At 40.6% G+C, this 22,564-nt stretch overlaps 1 protein-coding gene across 1 annotated transcript in view; it reads left to right on the top strand.

The window, feature by feature from the left end:
• The first annotated feature begins 2,497 nt into the window (after positions 1-2,497).
• CPA6 (carboxypeptidase A6) overlaps positions 2,498-22,564 on the top strand; it is a 78,640-nt gene continuing 58,573 nt past the window's right edge. Inside the window, exon 1 of the mRNA XM_057363882.1 lies at positions 2,498-2,770. Coding sequence (XP_057219865.1) covers positions 2,682-2,770 — 89 coding nt within the window. The 5' untranslated portion in view covers positions 2,498-2,681. The remainder of the gene's footprint in view (positions 2,771-22,564) is intronic.

Genomic DNA, 22,564 nt, shown 5'->3' with positions numbered 1-22,564 from the left:
TAGAATTGCCTCTGTTTCAGCAGCCTGTGTTTTTTTGTAAAGTGTAGGACGCTGTGATAAACCCCACAACTTGATTCATGAAGAGGGAAACCATATCTCAGTCTGCTGTCTTCTGTTCCATCAGAAGTTCTTATCATTACCAAGCTGCCCTTGGTGCTGGTAATTTCTCTYTTCTGTTCTGAGAAGGAAAAGAAACTGATTTGCTTTGTCTCAAATCCTCTGATTAGCTGGGTGCAAGTTTGATAGCCCCATCTTATCAGGAAAGTAGACTCACCACAYGTGTAACTTGCAGGCTTGACTACGGTGTTTTAATCCTTTCCCAGCTGCCWGTAGGACAGAGCTCCAGCCCTCCCTCCTGTAAGCCCTGTAAGAGCACAGTTTAAACTGATGGATCAAAGAGACACCAATGGACCTGTATGAGCCTCACTATCCCTACCTCTGTTATAAAGCCCTTTTTGGTACTTTTGAGCTATTTCTTTCTCCATCTTCTCCACAGCTCTAAAAGCATGTTTTAAAATTATATTTTAAATGTATTTTAAATGTATTTTAAACTGCTAGAAGTAGTACATAATAACAAAGGTAGCAACAACTTCTCTTTTTTCTGTATTTACTCCCCATTGTGTTACTTTCCTTCACTATTTGTTAGTGGTGCTTGAATTCCCTTTCTAGCTCATACTTTCRTGCATTTTACTTTCAGGGAATGTTGCAGAAAGGCAAGATTTAAGACTTGAAACCTAGAGCCACAGAAGCCCATAATGCATTCTCRCTAACTCAAATGGAGACAAGTTTTCTTCTTGAAAGCAAAATTTTTAGAATAATAGCCAAACTATTTTATAAACATGTGCCAAAAGTAAAATTCTTATTAACTCAAATAGAGCCAGGTTTTCACCCTGAAAGCGAATACTTTAGAATAAAAGCCAAACATTTAAATAAATTAGTGTATTACCTGATGCACTAYAAGGATACACAGTAAGAAAAGTAAATGTGTAGTAAAGCAGTGGATTTTGCTTTAATATCATACTCATGCCCTTCAAAAGTCAGTTGCTCAACTTTACCTGCTCAACTTTCACTTCTGAACAGAGAGTAGAGCTTTTATTAAAYAGATGTTGGTAAAGTTGAAGTTGCATTTATTGTAAGACTGAAGATTCACAGAWCAGATTTGGGGGCTTGCCTGTAGTTAATGGAAACTGTGTTCAACAAGAGATGTACAGCACACACACACACACACATTCACCTCTGCATATTCTCACCAGAAACAAATTTGAGATTTTAAGTGGGGCATGTTATGGGGGGATGGGAACCTCAAAGGAGAGAACATCAATAACCAGACAGAAGGGAATAATCCTGCCTTGGACAAAGTCTTGTCCACCTCCAGACTTTATCACACATCTAGTGTCAGATTTGGTGCCAGTATGAAAAAGAGACAAAAGAAAATGCTTGTTTGCCTTTCAGCCAGAGAATACAAAGTGTGTGTGTTTTAATACAGTCCTTTTTCAAAAGGCTCCCTGTGTTTCTGAAACATTAACAGGGATTTACAGTAGTTCTCACACGTCCTAACATCAGCTGGTTTTATTTGTCTACAGCCCACTCATTCTTTTTGCTCCCAGAGAGGCTGAGAGTCAGTTGGGTTTGAAATACTTTTGATCCTCTTTAGTAAATTCAGCATAAAGGTATCAAAGGGGCTATCCATTTTTTCCATATTGGCATATTTTTACCTACAYTTTCTTTAACAAGTATTCCACGTGTTTTCTATAAAGTACAATTATTTGCAGCAAAATTGTTCCCATTTTCCTTTCTCAGTGCTCCAATTTATCTTTGCATGGATCTTTCATCCTCACTGGTGTGGAAGAGACGGTAAATCCCCAGTTTTAAAAGATGCTGCTCTTTTATTTCATTGTTTTGTATCAGTCTCCCTTCCATTCTCAGTGGAAGAACCCAGACACACGACTTTTGACCACACTGGTAACTTGAAATCCCGCTTTCTGGTCCTTTAATGGTTCCTAATGGACTCTCTACCACTTTTTGTTTCATGGAAATATATCACTGACCCCTCATCAGCCTCAGCTCTTGCCCAGCCGGGCAAACCCCATCGATAATCCCCCGCCGCCACTGACGGCGCGTTAAGCGGCCTTGGCCGGCTGCCCGTCCGCAGCACCTGCAGCCGCAGCTCACCCGCCGCACCCCTGGCCAGCCAGCCCCGACGGCTGCTCGCCACCGCCCGGCCCCAGCCAGCCCCCGGCTCCCCCGGGCTCCCCCCGGGCTCCCCCCGGGCCAGGGCGTTGGCGGGGCCGCGCACCCCCCGCACCCCCGGCCCTCCCCACGGGCGGNCCCGGCCCCAGCCAGCCCCCGGCTCCCCCCGGCTCCCCCCCGGCTCCCCCCGGGCCAGGGCGTTGGCGGGGCCGCGCACCCCCCGCACCCCCGGCCCTCCCCACGGGCGGGCGGGCGCCTCCCCCGCCCAGTGCCGTCCCCGTCCCGTCCCGTCGCCGTTCCTGTTCCCAGCCGCGGCGGGGCTGCTGCCGACGGGYGTCTTCCCCCGGCTTTCTGCCCTCGCCGCCGGCGACCAGCGACACCTCCGAGCACCCCGCTGGTCCCGGGCTCGGCCGCAGCCGCGGCTTTGTGTGCGCCGCCACCTGAGGCGGGCGCGGCGGCGGTGGCGGTGAGGGGGTGGCGGTGCCCTCACGATGCCGCTCCGCGGGCTCCTCCTGCCCCTTTGTCTGCTCTGCCTCCAGGCTGCGCTACCGCTCCGCGGCCACCGCGGCCGCTACTCCGGGTAAGTCCGGCTCCGCTCCTCCCGGGGCTCCGCGGCCGCGYTCCCTCCGCTCCGCTGGCCGGAGCTCGCCGGTGGCTGCGTGTTCGGGCATCCCTCCCGCCGCCGACCTGGCTGTGCGCTTGTTTGCTGGCACTTGTAGTGTGTTGTTCTTGAAAGAGGTGTTGCGAGTCTCTGCAAGCGAAAGAAAGGATGCTACTACACTGGGAAAAAGAAAAAAAGTTTTAGCGTCCTTGTAGAAAAAAAAAATTGTGATTATACAGTGAGGGRAAAGAAAGGTTTTGAGGCTCCACCGTGTTCTGAAATGAATGAATATTTATATTTTTCTTTAGGATGCAATTGTAGTGGAATTTAAAATTGTTTTTAAAAGTTGATCAGTGTGCAGTCACACTAGTGAATCATAAGTTCAAGCAAGAAGGGAACTCTACTGTAAGCAAGTGAAGACTAGAATTTTCTCATGTATTTCAAACTAGGCTTTTCTCTTTTTTCAACGGGATTTCAAATTGGTGTTAGAAAGGGAAAGATTGAACTAAGTAGTAGTAAAAGGCAAATTGTGGAATCATTGCTMGGCTTTGCCTCCAAAGTAGATGTTYTTTGCCCAGTTTAAAGACTTTGTTTTTAGCAAGTATTTAACACAGTAGCAGATGCAAATGAAAAAGCAGTCAAATACAGCAGCGTTAGAAGCCAGTGGCATGTGCCAATATACAGTACAAAATTCTTTCAAAGTGACCAGCATATTCGTCAGGATAAGCACACCCCTCTGTGAAAGTAAGAGCTATCTTATTCTTTTTATTTTGTTGGCGTAGCCAAGCCAGGCATAGAAATTCCCCTACTAAAAYGAAGTTTAAAAAAAACATTCCCTAAGCTTCAAGGATTTGGTAATGTGATATGAAGCCATTCACCCTGGGTCGCTATTAGTGATAGAAAATAGTTAAACACTTGACAGCTGTTTCCCCAYCTCTGTTCAGTTCCTCGTGTCCAGTATCTGTCTGCACCGTGAAATCAAACAGGCCACCACAGTCAGGATTCCTCCTGACAGTGCCAGGGAGCAGCGGGACAGAAAAGTAAACTGTTCTCTAAAGGCAGGGTCCTGCTGCAAGTTTTGTGCAACAGTACTGTTCTCTCTGGAGCCCATGGCACAAGCATGATCTCCATGAACTTGGGTTTTTTAAAATTCAAGATTGCATTCARTTTGTTTCCAGATGACATTGAGATGAATAACACATTGTCAGTGCTGGTGCTTAACTTTTTCTAAATATTAATTGTATGAGTTATCGACTAATTGATGTGTGAAGTGTCAAAATACGCATTTTACTATCCTCTGGGTTTATGTGACATCATCAACTGTGATCAGGTTGGTTCAAATAGAATAATATGCATAAAAATCCAAATGTACCTCTGCTCATTTRCGTAACCCAACAATTTYRTAATTTTGTTCAAAGTTTTTAAWWTTWTTTTTTTGTTTCAAAATTTCATATCCCCAAAGCGACATGTGAAAGACCCACCCAAACTCTCCTTTGTTAATCCCTGTTTTAGAAGCTTTTCCTCTTAAAGCTTTTGGACTCTAGTCCAAAAAAAAATGACACTTCTCATTAGCTTCCAGAAGTTGGGCAAGAAAACCACTGCTCAAAAAAAAAAAAACAAAAAACAAACCAACCAGAAAACAACAACAACAACAACAAAAAACTAAGCTAGAATTAATTATAAAAACTCTCAGTCAATATGCAGTTGTAGTAGGGGGCCAAGATGCATTTCCAAGCCTTGCTGAAAATGTGGKCAACATTTGAAACAGAAACCAGAATGTGTACCACATGTGTAACACAAACTGGAAAAACAAGCTAATATTTTTCCCAACCTGCTAATATTTTCCATTTCTACTATCCTGGCATTATTTGTGTCAATAAAAGATGATGGAAAGGTAATTTGAAATGAGATGAAGGTTTCTACAGACCTATGAATATATTTTGTTCATCTGTCATCATCCCAGTGTCCTGGGCAGGACCATTTAATTTCTTCTGTGTGTGCCATTGGTTAGAAACAGTTGAGCAAGTGCTGCCATTACTATTAAACCTGTCTGTTATTCAAGGGGAAAAAATTCGGTAGGTTTTTTTTTGAGAAAGACAATTAGGAGGTGAATAGTTTGCTAATGCTTACCCTTAAAAGGGGTGTCCCCAAAAACTGACTTCTTTCTCATGCCAATAAGCATCTGTGAATCCTAGCCACTTCTATTGTGTCAGGAGCTGTACCATAAAGGGGAAAGGCAGAAGTATAATTAGGGCAAAAGAGTGAKAGARAAAAAAGAAMAAAAAAAAGTAAWGGAAACATTTTTCATAAACTTAGGTCAGCACCAGGAGGCACATGCAATTGTAAATCTTTAGTTGAGGAGTCAGACCAAAGACAATCAGCACTGCACATGTTTCTCCAAATTGTGTCAGAGCAGGCCAGGTATGCCACATGGATACATTTTTAAGCAAATGTTTTCCAGACACCTTTGAGAAGTCAGCAAATAGCTGGAGAGTCTCAGCAAAGAGGAAGAAGGACCCACCGAACCCTTGGAAAGATGCAGGGACAGTTGTGTTTGCTTTCTGCCTCGCACAATGTGCAGGAGTTCAAGCTKCCCCTGTGCTCTTGTGCCTGAAGGAACTCAAGAGGAGCTCTCTAGAAAACGCTGCTAATCAGCCACCCAACAGCAAATTCTAAACTATACTCACACACACATTTTTCCTTCCTGCATTTCTATGCTCTGTACAGAAGTTCCAGGGGAAGTGGATAAGTGGGAGACACACACATACACCAGAGYTTGGACAGAGTGGAAGTGGAATATTCAATAGGATTTTTCAGGAGGCCAATACCAGAAGTTCAGACAGGGGCAACAAGTCAGTAGGAACCTTTTGATGGTTTTATGGARCTGTGTGCTGGAGCAGATGGAGTTTTGTGAGGGTTTTTTACCAAATGCAGCTCTTAGTAATCCTGCAAAGGAGATGGCTTCCCATTAGCGGGTCAAGATTTCTTAGAATAGAAAATATCTCTCTCATTTGTTCTTTAAAAATGACTTCTATGATCTTCAGGTCATCTACCTCCACCTGTACATGGTGCCTCAGTATGTTACCTCTGATTTCTTCCCCATTTTTTGTTCTTCCACAGCCTTTTCAGAAGTGTTTCTCATCTCGCCTCTTCTCTCACTTGCAAATGACCAAATGTAGGCAAAGGCTGAAATAACTTGTCCAGTTTTTCTTTGAGGTATTTGTGGCAAGATTTGGAATCTTTATAAATATCAAACTCCTCCAAAATGTTATTCTTCAGGGGGTTGCAGTGCTACAGATAATTATRATTTCTCTTGGTCAGATGAAGGCTGTGGTACATGCCTACTGTGTAATAACCACATAAAATAAGTTGGGAGTCATGCAAGGAGACTGAGAACAGTAAAGAAATGTTCTGTAATCCAAGATATAATGTGCTGCAGCTACTGGGACATGACATCCGGAAAATTGCATAAACCAACTGTTCACATAGATATGGACAGATATCAAATCTGAGAGCATTCAGCAAATTTCAGGTATTTTAATGCCCATTAATACCCCCACATACCATAACTAAATACCTCTGATCCCACAGTACCTTACACACAATGAYTGGCAATTGCTCTGTCTCATGGAAAAAACACATGGGAGTGTGAGGAAAATGAGTTACTCAGGCAATTGAGAAGTGGAAAGGAACTCCTCCTGTGCTATTCCCTGTGCAGATTTTTTCCAAGTGTTTTAATCATGGTCTAAAAGCTCTGCTATGTGAAAAAAGTTCTTTCTCCATGCTGCTCAGCTCTCTATCCCCACCCCCAAGTCAAAGTAAAATGTCATGAACACAACTGGCAAAAAAAGCATTTGGAAAGCACACTGCCAGCATGAGATGGAAGGTAATCATATCATTCAGATGAAAACCAAAATTAGTGCATCTCTGGATGGTGTCAGGRGGCTTCTAAGAGGTGACAAGCTGTGATCTCTCTAGAAAAAAACCCTTTTTTCCAAATAACCAATAATTCTGTAGTCAAAGCATCACTGATTCCTAAAACCAGAACAGATCAGTGAAATTCACAACAGCTCTGGGACTGCTTACCTATTCTTGTCCCAACATCACAGCTCTAATTATTTGTTTTCTCATTACCTGATATTCCCCTTGCACAGTAATATTTATATTCTACAGGAAAAAAAATACTGCCATGTTTTGATTATTTTTCTCCTCTGTGTCCAAGCATGATAAATTTACCTTTTAAAGCTTCTCTGCCCTCCTCATTATAAGTGAGAAATGCGACGTGTTTCAGTTGCTCTTTCTTTCCCTCTTTTGCTTTCTTTTTTAAAATAATTGGAACAACAGTACGCATCCACACTACCCAGGTGAAGTGCATACCAGGAAAGGAGGCTTCCAGTTAATTATGGCTGTGTCTAAACTGATTTGTGGGTTTGTGTCACCGTGTGAGCCTGGTCCCTGTACTTATCTATGGGACACCACTGMCTGGTGTTGTGTTTTCTGACCTCTGCAGGTGAAAAGATGGGGAAAAAACATGGGAAGTAAGGGAAGACATCAAATATCAAGACTTGGGCAAAGTTTGCACCCATGCTTAGGAGCTCTGAACTTGTCCTAGGTTTCCTACATTATAGGCAACCTGTGGCCTTTCAGTAAGAATGATTCTTTTGGAAGTGTAAAAGCAATTCCGGTAAACACCTATATTTTCCTCATTTTTAAAATTGTGTATGTAACAAATTGGAATGTAGTGTATTATCTAAGAAAATTCATGTTCAGGGTTGAATACAACAATTATGTTCCAAAAAAAAAAAAAAAAAAAAAACAAAAAAACAACCTGGGATATATCTAAGGTGTACTTAGAAAAAGATAGTTCTAAAAATTAGGAATTCACATATAAAATCTACCTAGACCCACTTTGAATATGCCAGCTTTACTGTCTCATGAAACTAAGCAGGCAAAGAAATACAGCTTTTCCCAGAGCTAATGGTAGTGGKTGCAGTGAACTCCAAAGCTCCTACTTCTACACTGTACTCACCAGATGCTGCTGCTGTGAGCTCACACTGCCAAAGTCACTCCTAAGCTTCTTAAAATGAAGTTCTCAAATCTAAGTGTTTTGTGCAGGACTTAACAGGCACTTAACAGGGGACAGACGCCATGTAAATTATGTCCATATTGGTTTTTTGCTTAAAGAAAAGAGGAATCTAAAATATGTGAGCAATTCACATRAAAGACAGTGGAACCTCCTTGTAGTCCAGAAGGAAACTCGCAGTTCTGAAAGGAACAAATTTGAAAAGGAGAGGCTAAAAATCTGCTTTTCTTGAATACATTGCTGGTAATTTCTAGGGAGCCCTTAATTTCATACRCTGCATAGGACTGTATCCCACACTGTACAACAAACAGGATGCCAATGTCTCATCTTCTGAAACTCTAGTATCTGTAAAAACATCATTCATATGTCTGAAATAGCCTTACATGGTCAAAATGCTGTAGGCAGCATTTATTGTTGTATGCAGTTGAAGGTGAATGGACACCATCTATCATCTCTCACTATCTCCAGGAGGTAAACTCTGTCATCTSTGTTTGGCAGAATGGCTCTTCACTTACATTTTCTCCTTAATTTTACTTCTTTGCATAACAGAAACTATACACCCTKTTCTGTGGTAGAATACAGTATTTACATGGGCAATGTGTGCATAATGTTCCCTCAAAAGCCAAGRAATAAGCAATTACATTGATCCAATATTGGGCATCTCTTCAGTTCTCCTGTAAGCAAAACCTGCTGTGAGCATGCATAWACCACTAAAAACTGAAAACAGCAGTGTAGGTCACCATTCAGTATTTTTACTGCTCAGGCAAAATGAWTTGAATCCTCTCTCAGGAGGGAGGTTAAAACAATTTATTTGCAGTTTGACCCTCCAAACAAAAATAAAAATGGAAAATAAGTTAAAATAAACAGCATTGTTATTTTCTGCAGTTAAACTCTCTACACAAAAATAAAAATAGARAATAAGTTAAAATAAACAGCATTGTTACTGTCCCCTGTCCACCTAGCTTACATATTTATGTTATCAGTATTGTTTTTCATGCAGAAAACRACTTTAAATGAAACCCATACTCTCTGTTCTATTTATGATAAGCAGGTTTAGTTGGAAAATGAGAACCAATAATTACAGTTATACATTAGAGCTCTCTCTGAAAACCCTGCTGTGGGTAAAACAGGACTTTTACTGGTCTCAGATTTTCAGGAACAAATCCCCAGTCAGCAAAATTCTGGAGGCAATTAAGCCCAATTCTATTTTTTTTCAGTTAATTATAATTCTGATTTAAGGGCTTCATTCACATAAGTGTACATGTAGGTTCAAAGTAATGGTTCTGATTTGATGTCGGTGTTGAAGCAGAGCGTGCTTTAAAGAGAAAGTGTATACACAGACCAGCATTTTCTAAAGAGATGTTCTAGATTGCTCATATACAGCCATGGAAAAAAAACAGATGTAATTCATCAAATCAAAAGAGTTTTTCTTTTCTTTATGTTCTGCAGCTCAGTTAAGGTCTCGATACAGGGGAGACCACCAYGGCAGGACCTTGAAAATGAGTTTGTAGGGGGTTTATTTAGTAAAATTATTCTAAGAAAAACTATTTCTTATACTGTATTTCAAATATCTTCAGAATGGCAATGATACAGTTATCAGAACCTTGTGGTTGACTCAGAGATTAAAAAAGAGKCTCTTTTTAGTTGAGAGTAAAAATAAATTCTGGGCATTCACAGCCCAGAAAGCCAGTCATATCCTGGACTGCACCAACAGAAGTATGGGCAGCCAATCAGGGAGGTGATTCTGCCCATCTACTCCAGTGTCATGAGACCCTACCTGAACCCCAACACAAGGGGAACATGGACCTGTTGGAGCAAGTCCAGAGAAGAGCCACGAAAATCGCCCTTGAGAGGACTGGAGCATCTCTCCTGTGATGAAAGCCTGTGAGTTTCGGGGTTGTTCAGTCTGGAGAAGAGATGACTCCAGGGAAACCCCATTGCTGCCTTTCAGTATTTGAAGGGAACTTAAAAGGAAGATGGGGAAAAACTTTTATCAGGACCTGTAGCAATAGGACAAAGGGTAATGGTTTTAAACTAAAAAAGGGCTGGTTAAGGCTAGATAGGTGAAAGAAATCTACATTGACGGTACCAAAACACTGGAAAAGTGTACTGGAACAGCTCTGATTGCCCAGAATTCCATCCAGCCTGACCTTGAAGGTTTCCAGAGATGGATCATCTACCACCTCTCTGGGCAACCTGAACTAGTGAAAGCTCTCCCTGTGGGGGCTATGAAGTAGATGGCTTTTAAAGGTTCCTTCCAACCCAAACCATTCCAAATTACTTCAGCCGGCCTGATGAAAAACTGGTGCACTCTTTGATTTATTCCACTGTACTCTTACTGAGATTACCACCAGATACTACTCTGGGCTGCAGGGCAGTCATACAGCCAAACCCTGCTAACCCACACTAGAGGCCACCTGCTGCCAGGGCAGTCAGTTGTGCTTCTGTTCTTCCAGATGTGCAGCCTCTGCTCGGGGACTGGMACTTCTCTGCCTRCAGCAAGACAGTTCYRGGAGCACTGAGARCAAAAAAAAAAMCAMWWYWWCWYTTTTTCTTTTTTTCCTCGTGGCTAATTGACAGCTTATCAGGTTCGGATCTGGCTGCTGCAGAGTCTCTGTGTTTGTGCTGGCASAGGAATGTCTGTCTTTTTGGTACCTGCCTGTGGACCTTGAGCCTGTCAGTGTCCCTATGCACATAGGCACTGGAGACAGCTGTCTGAAACCAGTTAATTCCAGCTGTGTATTCCAAGGAGCACATTGTGGGTTTATCTCAGCAGAATTTGGCTTCTTGGTCAGTTCTGACTGCCAGGTTCCTCTCCAGATCTATGTTAATGGAACAATCACAAATGAGTGTTTCAGACTCAAAGAGAGACTAGTATGATGCTTATTTTCAAATAAGCATTTACCTGAAAGTGAAAAACCAAAGAAAAATTTAAGCTTGGTACTAACCATCACTGTGAGTTTTTGAAGCAAAAGGACTTTGTTATTCTTAACATTAGCTGGGAGTCCTTCTTTACATAACCAACAAGACTGATGTGATAAGGCCTACAGAAAAACAGCCTTTATTTATTAAATAGGTTGTTGTTAGYCAAACAGTAGCTATTACATGTCAAGAAAGGAGGGAGGACATTTAATTTAATTAAGTACATTTTGTTAAGAGCTCTGCCTTTTTTGTCTCATTACAGTTTCATATTTTCAGGGAAATWAACCTTGGGTTCTCTCTCAAATGTATAGCATAGACAGCCAAGAACACAACCTGTCCAAAATTTACACCAAATAACAGGAGTCACCRTGCAAGCACAACGCCAGGTGTGGGCTGGTAAGTCAGATCTCTCTGCAGAGTGAGGTTGTGTCCTTACCAGCAACATTCAGTGTAAACACACCCAAGGGCAGCACAGCATGTTCTTACCCTGCTCCCTTACCAACAGGCTGGACCCCTGATCTGTCTACCCATGGTAGCAACAGTGGCAAAAAATGTAAATGGAGATCATTAATAGAACATAAGATYGAATTCATTCACTTTCTTTGTGAAAAATTAAGTAGTTTCACCTTCAGTTTGTTCAGCTGAGGTTCTTTTATTTTGCTTTYACCAGAAGCAGCACTCTTAGCTTTGAAATAGTCAAACATGTTTTAATATGGCCAGCAAAAAGACTTCAGAGGAAATCAAAGCATTTATGTATGAAGGCTAAAATCTTTTGTATTCACTATCCAGCAGCATAAAAATAAGCACTGATACATTTCCTGAGGCCTAGCCTGGAATTTTAACTGCAGTGAAGTATGTAATTATGCAGTTTGATCACTGCTGCAAGGCTTTTTTCTGTTCAAGACAAAGTTGTCTTGAGAGAGAGTGGTGGTTCTTCCTCTGAAGCAGCTGTGAGGAGCAGGAAACAGGARCCTCTGTCCAGACCAGGTCTTGTGAGGAGCCCTCTCTGCTTGCCATGGGCTGTGCACATTTGGAATATCATCTCTCTCAGACTCCCCAGGCAAAGGAACATCATCTGGTCATAGAATYATAGAACCATAGAATTAYTTAGTTCATAAAAGACCTTAAAGATCACTGAGTCCAGCTGGTAACCTGACACTGCAGAGTSCTGCACTGTTCCTAAGAACCACATCCACATGTCTTTTAAATACCRTGAATGGTTGAGGATGGTCACTCAACCACTTCCCTGGGMAGCCTGTTTCAATGCTTCACAACCCTCTCAGTGAAGAGACTTTTCCATCAACTTCTGTCAGACAGACACATGACAAAGATGCTGATCTACTCTTGCCAGGTGGTTCTGGGCCAAGACAGAGACAGAAGTATGGGTATTTCAGGCTCAAACGGGGTGAGGGAGGACTAGTGACAAACTGCTCTTTCAAGGCTTTGCATCTAGACTCACCTGCCAAAAATACGTATCACATTGGAAAGTAGGTGTCCAGTGAGTTCAGGGGCTTTTGCAGTTCAGAAGCAAGTTAACAGGTGTCATAGACCTGGAGACTGCAGAACCATCAGTGCCCTCTCTAGCATCCACTCCCTCTATTCTTAGTCCTGAGCCAGTGGGTGGCATGCAGCACACCAGTGTTATTTTTCCTATGTTCATTCCTCTTCCTGGGACCTYTTCTCCATAAGATAACTGGCATTTTTTTACTATATGATGAGTGATGGACAAAAAGGCACATCAAAATTTGGTTAGTCAGCACAGGCTGTCCCTGCCTAACCAAGGTGTGAGACAATTTGTAATGATTGGCATGTGTCAYCCACAAACAGATGGGAAAACAGTACAGAACCATAGAAAGATTGGTTAGCTTAAGCCYCTGGGAGATTATGGAAAAGTGGAGTAAAGTTACTGTCCTACATGGTAAGGAGCCAGTATAGACTAGTGCTCAGGATGAATTAAACCTGATGTGTCTTTTTTATGAGGGGCAACCTCTCCAATCCACTCACCACAGAGGAATGGTGAGTGAAGGGCTCCATGGACCAGGAAAACCTGATCTTTGGTTTCTGCTGAATGAAACTGTAAGAGTGAGGGCAGAACCCACAGATTTTACCCTGTCAGTTGAGATCAGTCCTACCAATTTGCAGACAGCGAGACAGTGCTGTGAAACAGTTTAGGGTAGAGAATAGTAGAGAATAAGGCATGCACACTGTGCTCTGTGAAATCTGATCTTTCTGCTTTGTTTGCCTTTAATCCAGCGACCATTATCTCTACTGAAAAAATACGTGTGAGCTTTTATGTGTGGCAACTGCACTCRGGGTGGTCTTTGAATTAGAAGGCATTTGGTCGCAGAGCCTGCAGCAAGTCACGCCACTGCAGCCTGCATAGTTATAGTGGGGAAAAAGGAATCAGGCAGGAGAGGAAAAGCCTTCTTCTGGCTGGTTAAAAGGGGCAGGTCTGAGAAAACTAGATCTGAGGAACGAAGTTTCTAATATTCAGGTGTACTACTGTGAAGTGACATTAGCTGAGGGAAGAGACATATATTTTAAATGTTTATTCCACAGGTAATGGGTCTACCAGCTTTCAGTTATCGTGTTAGAGCTAATGAAATACAGTCTTAATGGAGTAGCTGATAGCTGGCCAATAAAAATGCAAAATAATAATTCTGTTAAAACAAAAAATAATTACATTAAACAAAATTAGACTTTATGCAGAGGGGAAATGCAGGGATCTTACTGGGAGAACCACTTTTRCAGCACTCAATGGAAAAATTAATTATTAGGGTGTATGTAGCAACAAAAGTCCCTCTGGCTCTCTGGAAAACATTACTTTCTTTCAGAAGGAAAAAAATAACACAAACTTCAAGCGAACAAAGGAGGAATTTTAAAATTAGCTGTTGTATAAAGAACTTTGCTTCTTRCAAGAATAAATAAATGGGTGAATTTAAGGTAATATTGTGAAAGTTATAAAATTGCATAGAGAGTATTTATTTCTAAACTGCATGGCTATAAAACACCAGATGCTGTACAATGAAGTAATCTCAGAACAAGACTGGAATTTGTTGTCTGTGAGGAGCACGCAGATGCTTGCTTTTAGCAGTGAYGTCTTGCTCATAAAACAGGAACACAAACACTCCTCACTGCATTCGAAACTTGTGTCCCCATTGCATGTGGGATTTTGTTGTTTTAAGCTTAATTATTACTCATGTGAAACAAGGAAGGGAGAGTTTTAAATTACAGTTTATGAAGAGAGAAGTAAGAGTTGTCTTGTGTTATGTTAAGGATTAGCTGAAGGAAATGTTGCCTCTTGGTTGAGCCTGGCAGCCAAAGAGKCCTTTGCTGTTTTGGCCACAGATTGTCCTGATGTATGGTTTAGGTCACTCCTCTCTGTTTCACAAAAGCAAAAAGGAAAGCCCAACAAAAAGATACATTTTTKATTTGAGATGAAAAAAACCCAAAAATTCTGATACAAACACAAAGTATTATCTCATATATTGTGCTGCTTCTTGCATAATGTAAGTTTTTGGCAGCTTGTTCTTAGCCATGGATCACGCTAACTCCATTTTCCATGAAAGTTTATATAATGGTAGCTGGTCRCAAAAAGAGTATACTGAGCAAGAAATGCACAAATACAGAGCCAGCAGTTTAATGGTTTTGTAAAGCTCTATGTTTGTGTGGTATTGACACAGCATATCAAGTGTAGTTCAAAATGCACATATTTTGCCCATTGCAGCTTTGTAGACTGAAATAATTGCAAATAGAGATTAATTCWCCTTATGAATTTATCCCAGTGTACAATGTAAAAAATACAGTTTAAATTTAAGTGTGTAAAATGGATAATTTAAGTGTATATAAAAGCAGAGATAATGGGATGTTAGCTGGATTTTTAAAAATCAAATCAAAAATAAACACMACTCTGTATCTGGGTTCTGAAGTTAGTGTTTAATGGACATGTACTTTTGCTGCTGGTTTCAAAAGAAACCCTTTTGTTTGCAATTTTGGTAAATCCCATTCCTTCAGGCATGTCGAAACAATTGTCCTTTTCTAGARGAAAATGTAGAGCAAAGCTGAGGCTAAATATTGATCACAGGTTTTCATAATTTGTGCATTCAAAGCAATACAAACATTATGTATTTTTTCATCTGAAATTTCATCTCACTCTTCAAGACAATTTCAGTCAAATTGAGCTACATCCTATTTACCTGCCAAAAACTCAGCAAAATTAGACAGAGACCAACCAACCTTCCCCAGCTCAGCATTTCACCTTTAGCTGGGAGTAAGTACATTAGAAGCTCTGTCTTATAAAAACACTGGGTGCTACAGCAGCAGCAGATTTTTAGTGAAGATGATGCTTGGGGGACATATCTTGGCAAGCAGCAGCTCCCTGATGGAAATAACATTTGGCATCAAAAGTTCTCTCACAGAAGGCCTATGTACATGATTTCTGAGCTGTCTTTTTCAAAGAACCTTTCTTTTTGTGGGCTGTGCAGGTGCTGAGCTGAGATTACAGCCTGCTGTGTAAAACCCTGCCCCTTTTCCTCATACCTGCCTCAGTTCTCAMCCCCCTTCTGCTTCATTGTCCTCGTGTCTCCTTGTAAACAGCCTGCAGAACCATTCTGGGTTGGGACTGAGGATTTTACTGCCTGCTGGCTCAGCACATAATTCSAGCTCTTTGTTGTTGAATGACTGCAGTATAATCAGGCAATAGCAGTTTAAGCTCTAAAACGGGTCTTTTGGACACTGGGCCCAGCCAGTGTGATAAATAGCAGATGTATACAGGTGAAAATAAGCTCAAACATTTTTTATTATTATGAATGTTTCCAATTTAGGCATTTGGTTTCAGCTGGACAGAAGGCAAATGCTGATGGGATGATTTGTTTAAGGAGCTAGCAGCTCTCTTCAGTGTTTCATTAATTTTTGTGAGTTATTGTATCAAGACAGATCTTAAATCATGCTTAGGAAATTTTCATCAAGTATCCACAGACAAAGCTGTGTTTTGTAATATGTTAAGTAGATGTGAGCAATGCTGAGAAATAACTGATCCCTGAGTGCAAGGCTCCACTGACACCCTCTCAATTTGGTATCCTGTTCTCCTGGATCCYCTTGGATTTTCTTTGTATATTTGCTTGGGTTTAGTAGTTTTCTCTGTGTGGGAGTTGGAAACAGGCATCAAAAAACAGGAATAAGCAAGAGGTCATAAACAGAGCTCTGAGAGACATTATCTACCCTGATCATTTCAGTCCAATGCAACACATCCTGGGTGAAGTTGCTGGCAATGTCCTTTTGCACTAAAAGTTACAATTATATTTTTATACCTTCCCACAAATATGTACATCATTATCCATTATACCTCCAAACCTGYTAAGTCAAAGCAACACACACAAAGTAACTGTCTTTCATAAAGGAAGTATGATGTCATGCAGTCAGGTAGACTAAACAATTTGTCTTTTTTAGATAAAAACTATAAAACCTTTAGAAACATTTACCATATCAGGTATCTGATGAAAATTATAGTAATAAATCTGAGATGATGTAGCAACTGTGTTCCCAGGACAATTACAGAATGYCCTAGGCCTTTGCTGTCTGCCTGCTCTCAGGCAGAACATGTTTACATCATGTTTCATAAATCCAACTTCTGCAGCATGGCGAGGTTTATTCTAAGAGCACAGCACTGAATTGTCCGAACAGAATCAATGACATGAAATCTCAAATGGCAAGTTTGGTATTTCAGTGACAAAGGCACAACACTGAAAGGAGATCTCTGCATTTGTGGTTTGTCATAGTTTAGCAAACGAAATTCCAGATTGATGTTTAACTAATCAGTGTGGTAATGCTTTTTAACAATCAAGTAATAAACAAGTGTCTCAAGAAATCAATTGTGAGTTGTTTTAACAGTGCATAAAACGTCTGCTCACTACCACAGATATCACACAGCTCCATGACGGAGAGTGGCACTGATGGGACTTGGTGCTGTCAGTGCCCAGAGTCTTTCCAAGGAGCCCCTTCGCCATCCTGCCTTCTGCCACTGGAAGAGCCAAAGCCATCATGTCACATTCTGTGGCTGCAGTGACTGTTCCCAGCCATGACTCAGTTTTTGCCACACCTTGAACTTTGAAAACAGAGAGTCACTGCTTTGCCAGTTAAGAGTTTTAGGAGAGCAGCCAAGGTGCTGTGGGGACATTTTGATGGATTTACAACAATGGAATCAGRATCCAGCCAAACATGAATGCTCCTTAATTTGGGGAAAAAGTGATTACCAGGCAAATACGTGAAATTTTCACAAGTTTCAGTTCAGAACATTAAGCATTTTTTTTTAACTCTGTGGAAGTAAAAACCCTACCACCTAATAACAGCTCTGGCTTTTTTGTTTAGCAAAGCTCCCCAAAAATAGATTATATTTCTTTCCTTGGTAACATAAGGGACTCCCAAACCCTACTGCATTATTTCTTCTTAAAGAATATTTTTCAAGTCCCACTTTTCCTTCAAACTTTAGATAAAATAAATAACTTATAGCTTTAGATAATAAAATAAAATAGTTCCTTTACGTAAAATAAATAACACTTCCATCTGATTTCCTGATTTTTTTTGTTTACCTATTGAATTGCTGGGGGAAAACACAGACATTGATTCAGGAACCTGCATAATTCTAGGCAGTATTGACTAAGAAAGTTCATGTGTTGAACAGATGACAGTAAACAAAATGTTTTCTCCACAAGTTAGTAAATTCTCTAAAGTGAATTAAACCATAATGCATTTTAATTTATCTTAATTCATGTTGTGATGAGAATTTCCCAACTTCACTCCACATTTCTATACAAATATTTGTATTATCTAGACATAAACTGACTTTATTAAATGAAATAAGACACTCTGTATTCCATTTTACAAACATTTCTCCATAAATTAAGCAATATTGGTAACAGATTTTGAGCCCAGCTAAGCCCAAAGCACTAGAAATAGTAAGATAAACTATTTAAAGGGTCTTTTTTTGTGTGTTTTAAATTGGCAAGAAATAACGTCAACCTTTTGTTAAAAAAAAAAATTAAAAAAACAACTAACTTTTAGGTATGCTGGTGATCACAATACCTCACATTAAATGGGGAATGTTTTATGGTGTACTTTTGGRATATCAATCACAGGACCCATAAGCAAAGAGTCAGTGAAGGAAAGAGAGTCTTCCAGGCATGACACATCTGGTTCTCTGGCAGCCTAAACAGATTTTAYATTGCCAGCTTTAAATTGGGCCTTTGAGTTTGCCACATGCTTTATCCAGTGATGGACTGTCTGGACTGCCATGTGTTCCTGGTTGCAGCAGCTTTAACGTTTCATATTTAGGTTTATTCCCCTCCCTTCTCTCTCTTGAGAGGATGTCCGTGCAAGCAAACCTTCACACTAAGCCCTCGTCCTTAGGGCTTATGGCTTTGCTCTTCTAAGCCTCTAAATGTGCATTTCTGATTGGGACTGGGACAAATTTACAGGACTACAATAATTATGATCCTGCATCTCCCATAGTTTACACTCACAGACATTCARAAGGAGCAATTAAAAGAAGAGTTCCCATCTCTACAAGATCCTTAATGCATGCATTCACTGGTCAGAAACTTCTCGATTGCTTTCTTGACTAAACTAAGGCTCCATTATCAGAAATCTATTACAAGAGGAAGTCAGATGTAAACTGTATTGTCAGTTATGAAAATGAATCTGAAATCAACTGGATATGTCATCACAGATTGTAAATAGGCYCATTTGTGTATATCTTGATTTAAGGTGTTCTGCAGAGAAGAAGCTGCTGTTAGGGAATAAAGAGTCTTGATTATCTCCTGGATGTTAAGCCCTAATAAAWCATGAAATTTCTTAAAAGGAGCATCAGTACTTTCCAAACTAAGTAATTTAGGAAACAGGAATTGAAATAGTTCAGTCTTGGTCTGTTCCATTTCTGGATTGGTCACAGCATCTTAGTGCTCTTGCCCTTACATCTGACACTTCAGTCTGTACACAACACACTTCTAAAATTACTATATTCATGCTGATCTCAAGAATTACCTTTTTTTTTTTCTTTCTGCTCAGACTATGCAATCAAAAATATCTGAACTATCATGGAAAATAAGTCTCTGCTGTGAAACTATGTATTCAAAGCCAGCAGGCTAATAGACTGATGCTTTTCTTTTCCCATATCCATAATTTCTTAAACTTCTCTTAGAGACTTCACAAACTGTTTGAACACTCTATGTCAACGAGTGGGAAAGCAGAGAAGCATCAGGCCAGAGGATGGCAGATGTCTCTCCACTCTGGCTCTGTGTGCTGCTTGTCACAAGTGCCACTGACTGCACCAATGTGTTACACTGAGTGACACTSAAGTATTTTCATACAAATGTCTTCTGAGCAGCCTTTCCCCTCGCTGCCTCCATCTTCTTCATTGCACCCCCCGTTCTTGAGATAATGGGACTCCCTTTTGGCTTCCTATTTAGTGCTTATTTAGAAATTGCTTCTGCCATCAAACCTCAGACCAGCCATGGGCCACAGAGTRGATTAGCAGCCTTTCATAATCTATACAAAAAGCCCTTGCAGAGTGGTATTACTAAGTATGCTGTTAGTCTAATTTGAAAATCACTCAAATAGATTTGCTTATGACACTGATATCAGAGAGCATATATAAAAGAGTTCTGCTTCTTCCCTTGTTTTCAGGGTGAACAGTAACAAGGGAATCCAGCAGCTACTCTGCTCTTCAGAGGATTCTCAAAGGCAAGCTTTAGGTGCTGTTCATTAAGCGTGAGGGTTAAGGAGATTTATAGAATCAAGAATCTCTTCCCTTTCAYATCCAAAGTGACAGCAAATCACAARCTCACAGCCRCCCTGCCCTGCTCCCTAAACCAGCCGTGGATCTGGTGTATTTCTGTATTATACTGTAYTTAAGTCATCATGTGTGACAGCCTGGTCATTTACAACAGTGACAACATAGCACCAGGATGCCACTTACTGCTGTGGCAGCTGTATCCAACTCCAGCAGATTACCAGGCTTCCTGGAGGCAAATAGCACCCAAAATACTCATCTAACCCAGGGAATTAGGCATCTGTTAACTTTATCTGATAGCCTCTTTGCTACACAGTTTGTTCTCTTGGCAATTGATCTTCGGAATAAATGTGAAATGCAAACCTCAGGGCATTAAAAGAGCTCCTAAAATCTATCAAATCAAATAGTGAAATCCATCACTATTGGTTCAGACCGAAYGCTTCCTAATTTAAGGCTGACGTTTGTATGTTACTCTAAAATGGCTAAACATGAATACTGAAGAAAGGAAAGAGGCTAGAAACATCAGAACTAGTAGTTAGACTTTTACATCACTTAGTTTTAAAAGTTAGGTTAATGGCATGAGATTCTAAAATCTGTAAGAACAGGGGATTTATGGTTTTGCAAAAGACCTTTAGAAAGCCATGAACATGCCTAACTGGATCATTAAAATATTTTATGGAGAAGTTTTGAAAAATAGTGTTTTGGTTTCATTGGCACTTGCTTAAAASTGCAATATTTCACATAAGAGTCTAATGTGGAGCTGAGAAAGCTTATTTTACACATTTAACTATGTACTGACTTTGATAGCGTTCAGATATCAACGCCTGTGYAACCTAGTGCCCTTGTAGGCAGAAAACATGTGTCAAGTAGAGCTGGTAAAAACAAAAGTTGCTCTGGGTGTTTTTTGATTAATTTGGTCTTTGACAGAATAGAAATTTCTGTGAGKTTTTTTCCATGCTTGTACTGATGCAATAAAAAAAGAGGCAGCAGAGGTATTTAAAATATATTTTAATWWWTTTTTTTCTGGAAGCRAAATAGATTAACTTTCTTCTTACTGTTTCTCTTGGAATAAATAAATTTCATGATTAGTTATCGACAAATTAAATTTTTCTTCAGTTATGAGCAAAGTTTGAGGGTGAAATTTCTCWCATGAGAAGACAGGATGACTTGTAGCTCATGTGTTAATGACATGGATTTGAGTGGGGGAAAAGTGTTTTCCACAAACAGTGGTGTAGGATATACATCCACCCTCTCAAATGCATGGTCTTATGTAGGAAATATGGCCCTCCAGGAGTTACCCTACCTTTGGTAAATTTAAAGTATGACTTTTGGTTAAATTTAAATCTAAGCAAAGGTCAACTTACAAGTCTTGGCATTTCGAGTGAAAGTAACCATCCTTTCAGGTTCTGTGTCAGCAGGAAGTGCTATGCAGACATTCTGATGAGACTGGATCAGCTGGGGCAGAGCACCAGACCTTCTCTATATTATATGGATCTGGTTGGGTTTTGGACTGGCTGATCCCATCCCATGGACTGAAAGCTGATTTGTGGTTGGGGCACATAGCATGTATCCCAAGAACATCCCTCAGTTTTTGTTCAATTCAGTTCATGCACCCTCAGCCTGGACCATTGTGTGTCACAAACCCAGAGGCTGCATCATACAGAGAGCCACATGTGTGTAGGAAAGGACACTCAGGTTCACTTMAGAAATGCACTTCTGATCTGAATTTAAATGTTTATGTAGCTTCTATCCTTCTCTCAACACTAGCACCTAAAGAATGAGGAGTCTGAAATACTGCAGCTCTTGAACAGTAAGTCTGCAGCAAAGGTTTCTTCCTAATCTCCATCACTTATCGTTGATAAAGATACTGAGATCTCCGAGGTGTCTTGGAAGAGAATGTGGAACTGATGTGTTTGTGATCTCTTGTTTTTGTAATTTGTGGGTGTAATAGGGACTAGTTCCATCGAGAGCGATCCATGATTCCTTTCTTTGTAAGTTYTTTACAAGCTTTACTCAGCCATTGGCTCCTTTTTCAGAACAATACTTTAACATTGTAATCAGATTTGTGTTGCCTAAAAAGTAAGTAATTGCCTGCTGTGTACCAGGAATGTATTCCAATTAGCAAAATCTTTACTCTTCTTTGCTTTCTGACCCAACACAGTAACTGTAGAATAAATGCACTTGCTTTAAAGCATTGCTTTAAACCATCTGTATGGTGGGACTTCTCTGTTGAAGGCTGTTGTGTCAGTAAGTATCCAGATCACTTCAAATCACTGTTCTCAGAGATTAGGAATCTGCTGATTGACTAATTACTGGAGCAATTCATTGATACCATTCCTTTTTGTTAGCTGAAAACTGAAATGAGTCCTATTTATTGAACACTTACTGTCTCTCAGTAAAAAAATTATATTGGGGAAGCAAAATACATGTGTGCTGTAGTGACCACCTGGCACTGTCTCTGGGTGCTCTCTGCCTCCTCAGCTCCTGCTGTGGGATGGTGGTGCTTCCCCATGAACCAGCCCCACACACCTCAGCTGWGCAGGAACTCTCAGTATCCATTTCTTCCTTTAATTCATTTGCAAAGGTGTCTTTTGAACCCCTCCTTTATGGCAACCGAGGCATCAATAACAACACAAATTCTGCAATAACAAGAGTGGTTAATACCACCAGGCTTTCACTTTTGCAGTTACTATAAATGGAGTCATGAGTGGGCTTAAGAAATGTAGAGCAAGTCCCAGCAGCCCTGGAGAGGTTTGAGACAAGGCTGAAGATTTAAGAGAAGACACCAACTTGTCTGTCCATGGCAGCTTCCCTTGCAGTAAACAGAGAACAGCATTCACAGCTTCTTGTTTGAGGGCAGCGGGGAGAACATCCCCCCACACACCACACCGTGTTAATCTCCACATTACCTTGTGTTTTTGKTTTACTGAAAAAAATTGAACAAAATGTGTGAAAGCAATTTAAAATGTTTCAGCATCACACT

Source organism: Malurus melanocephalus, unplaced genomic scaffold (assembly GCF_030028575.1).
Source record: "Malurus melanocephalus ecotype Western Australia unplaced genomic scaffold, MMel_1.1 scaffold_32, whole genome shotgun sequence".
NCBI classification, from domain to species: domain Eukaryota; kingdom Metazoa; phylum Chordata; class Aves; order Passeriformes; family Maluridae; genus Malurus; species Malurus melanocephalus.
Note: the sequence above shows the minus strand (reverse complement) of the source record. Positions and strands in the feature narration are given on the sequence as shown.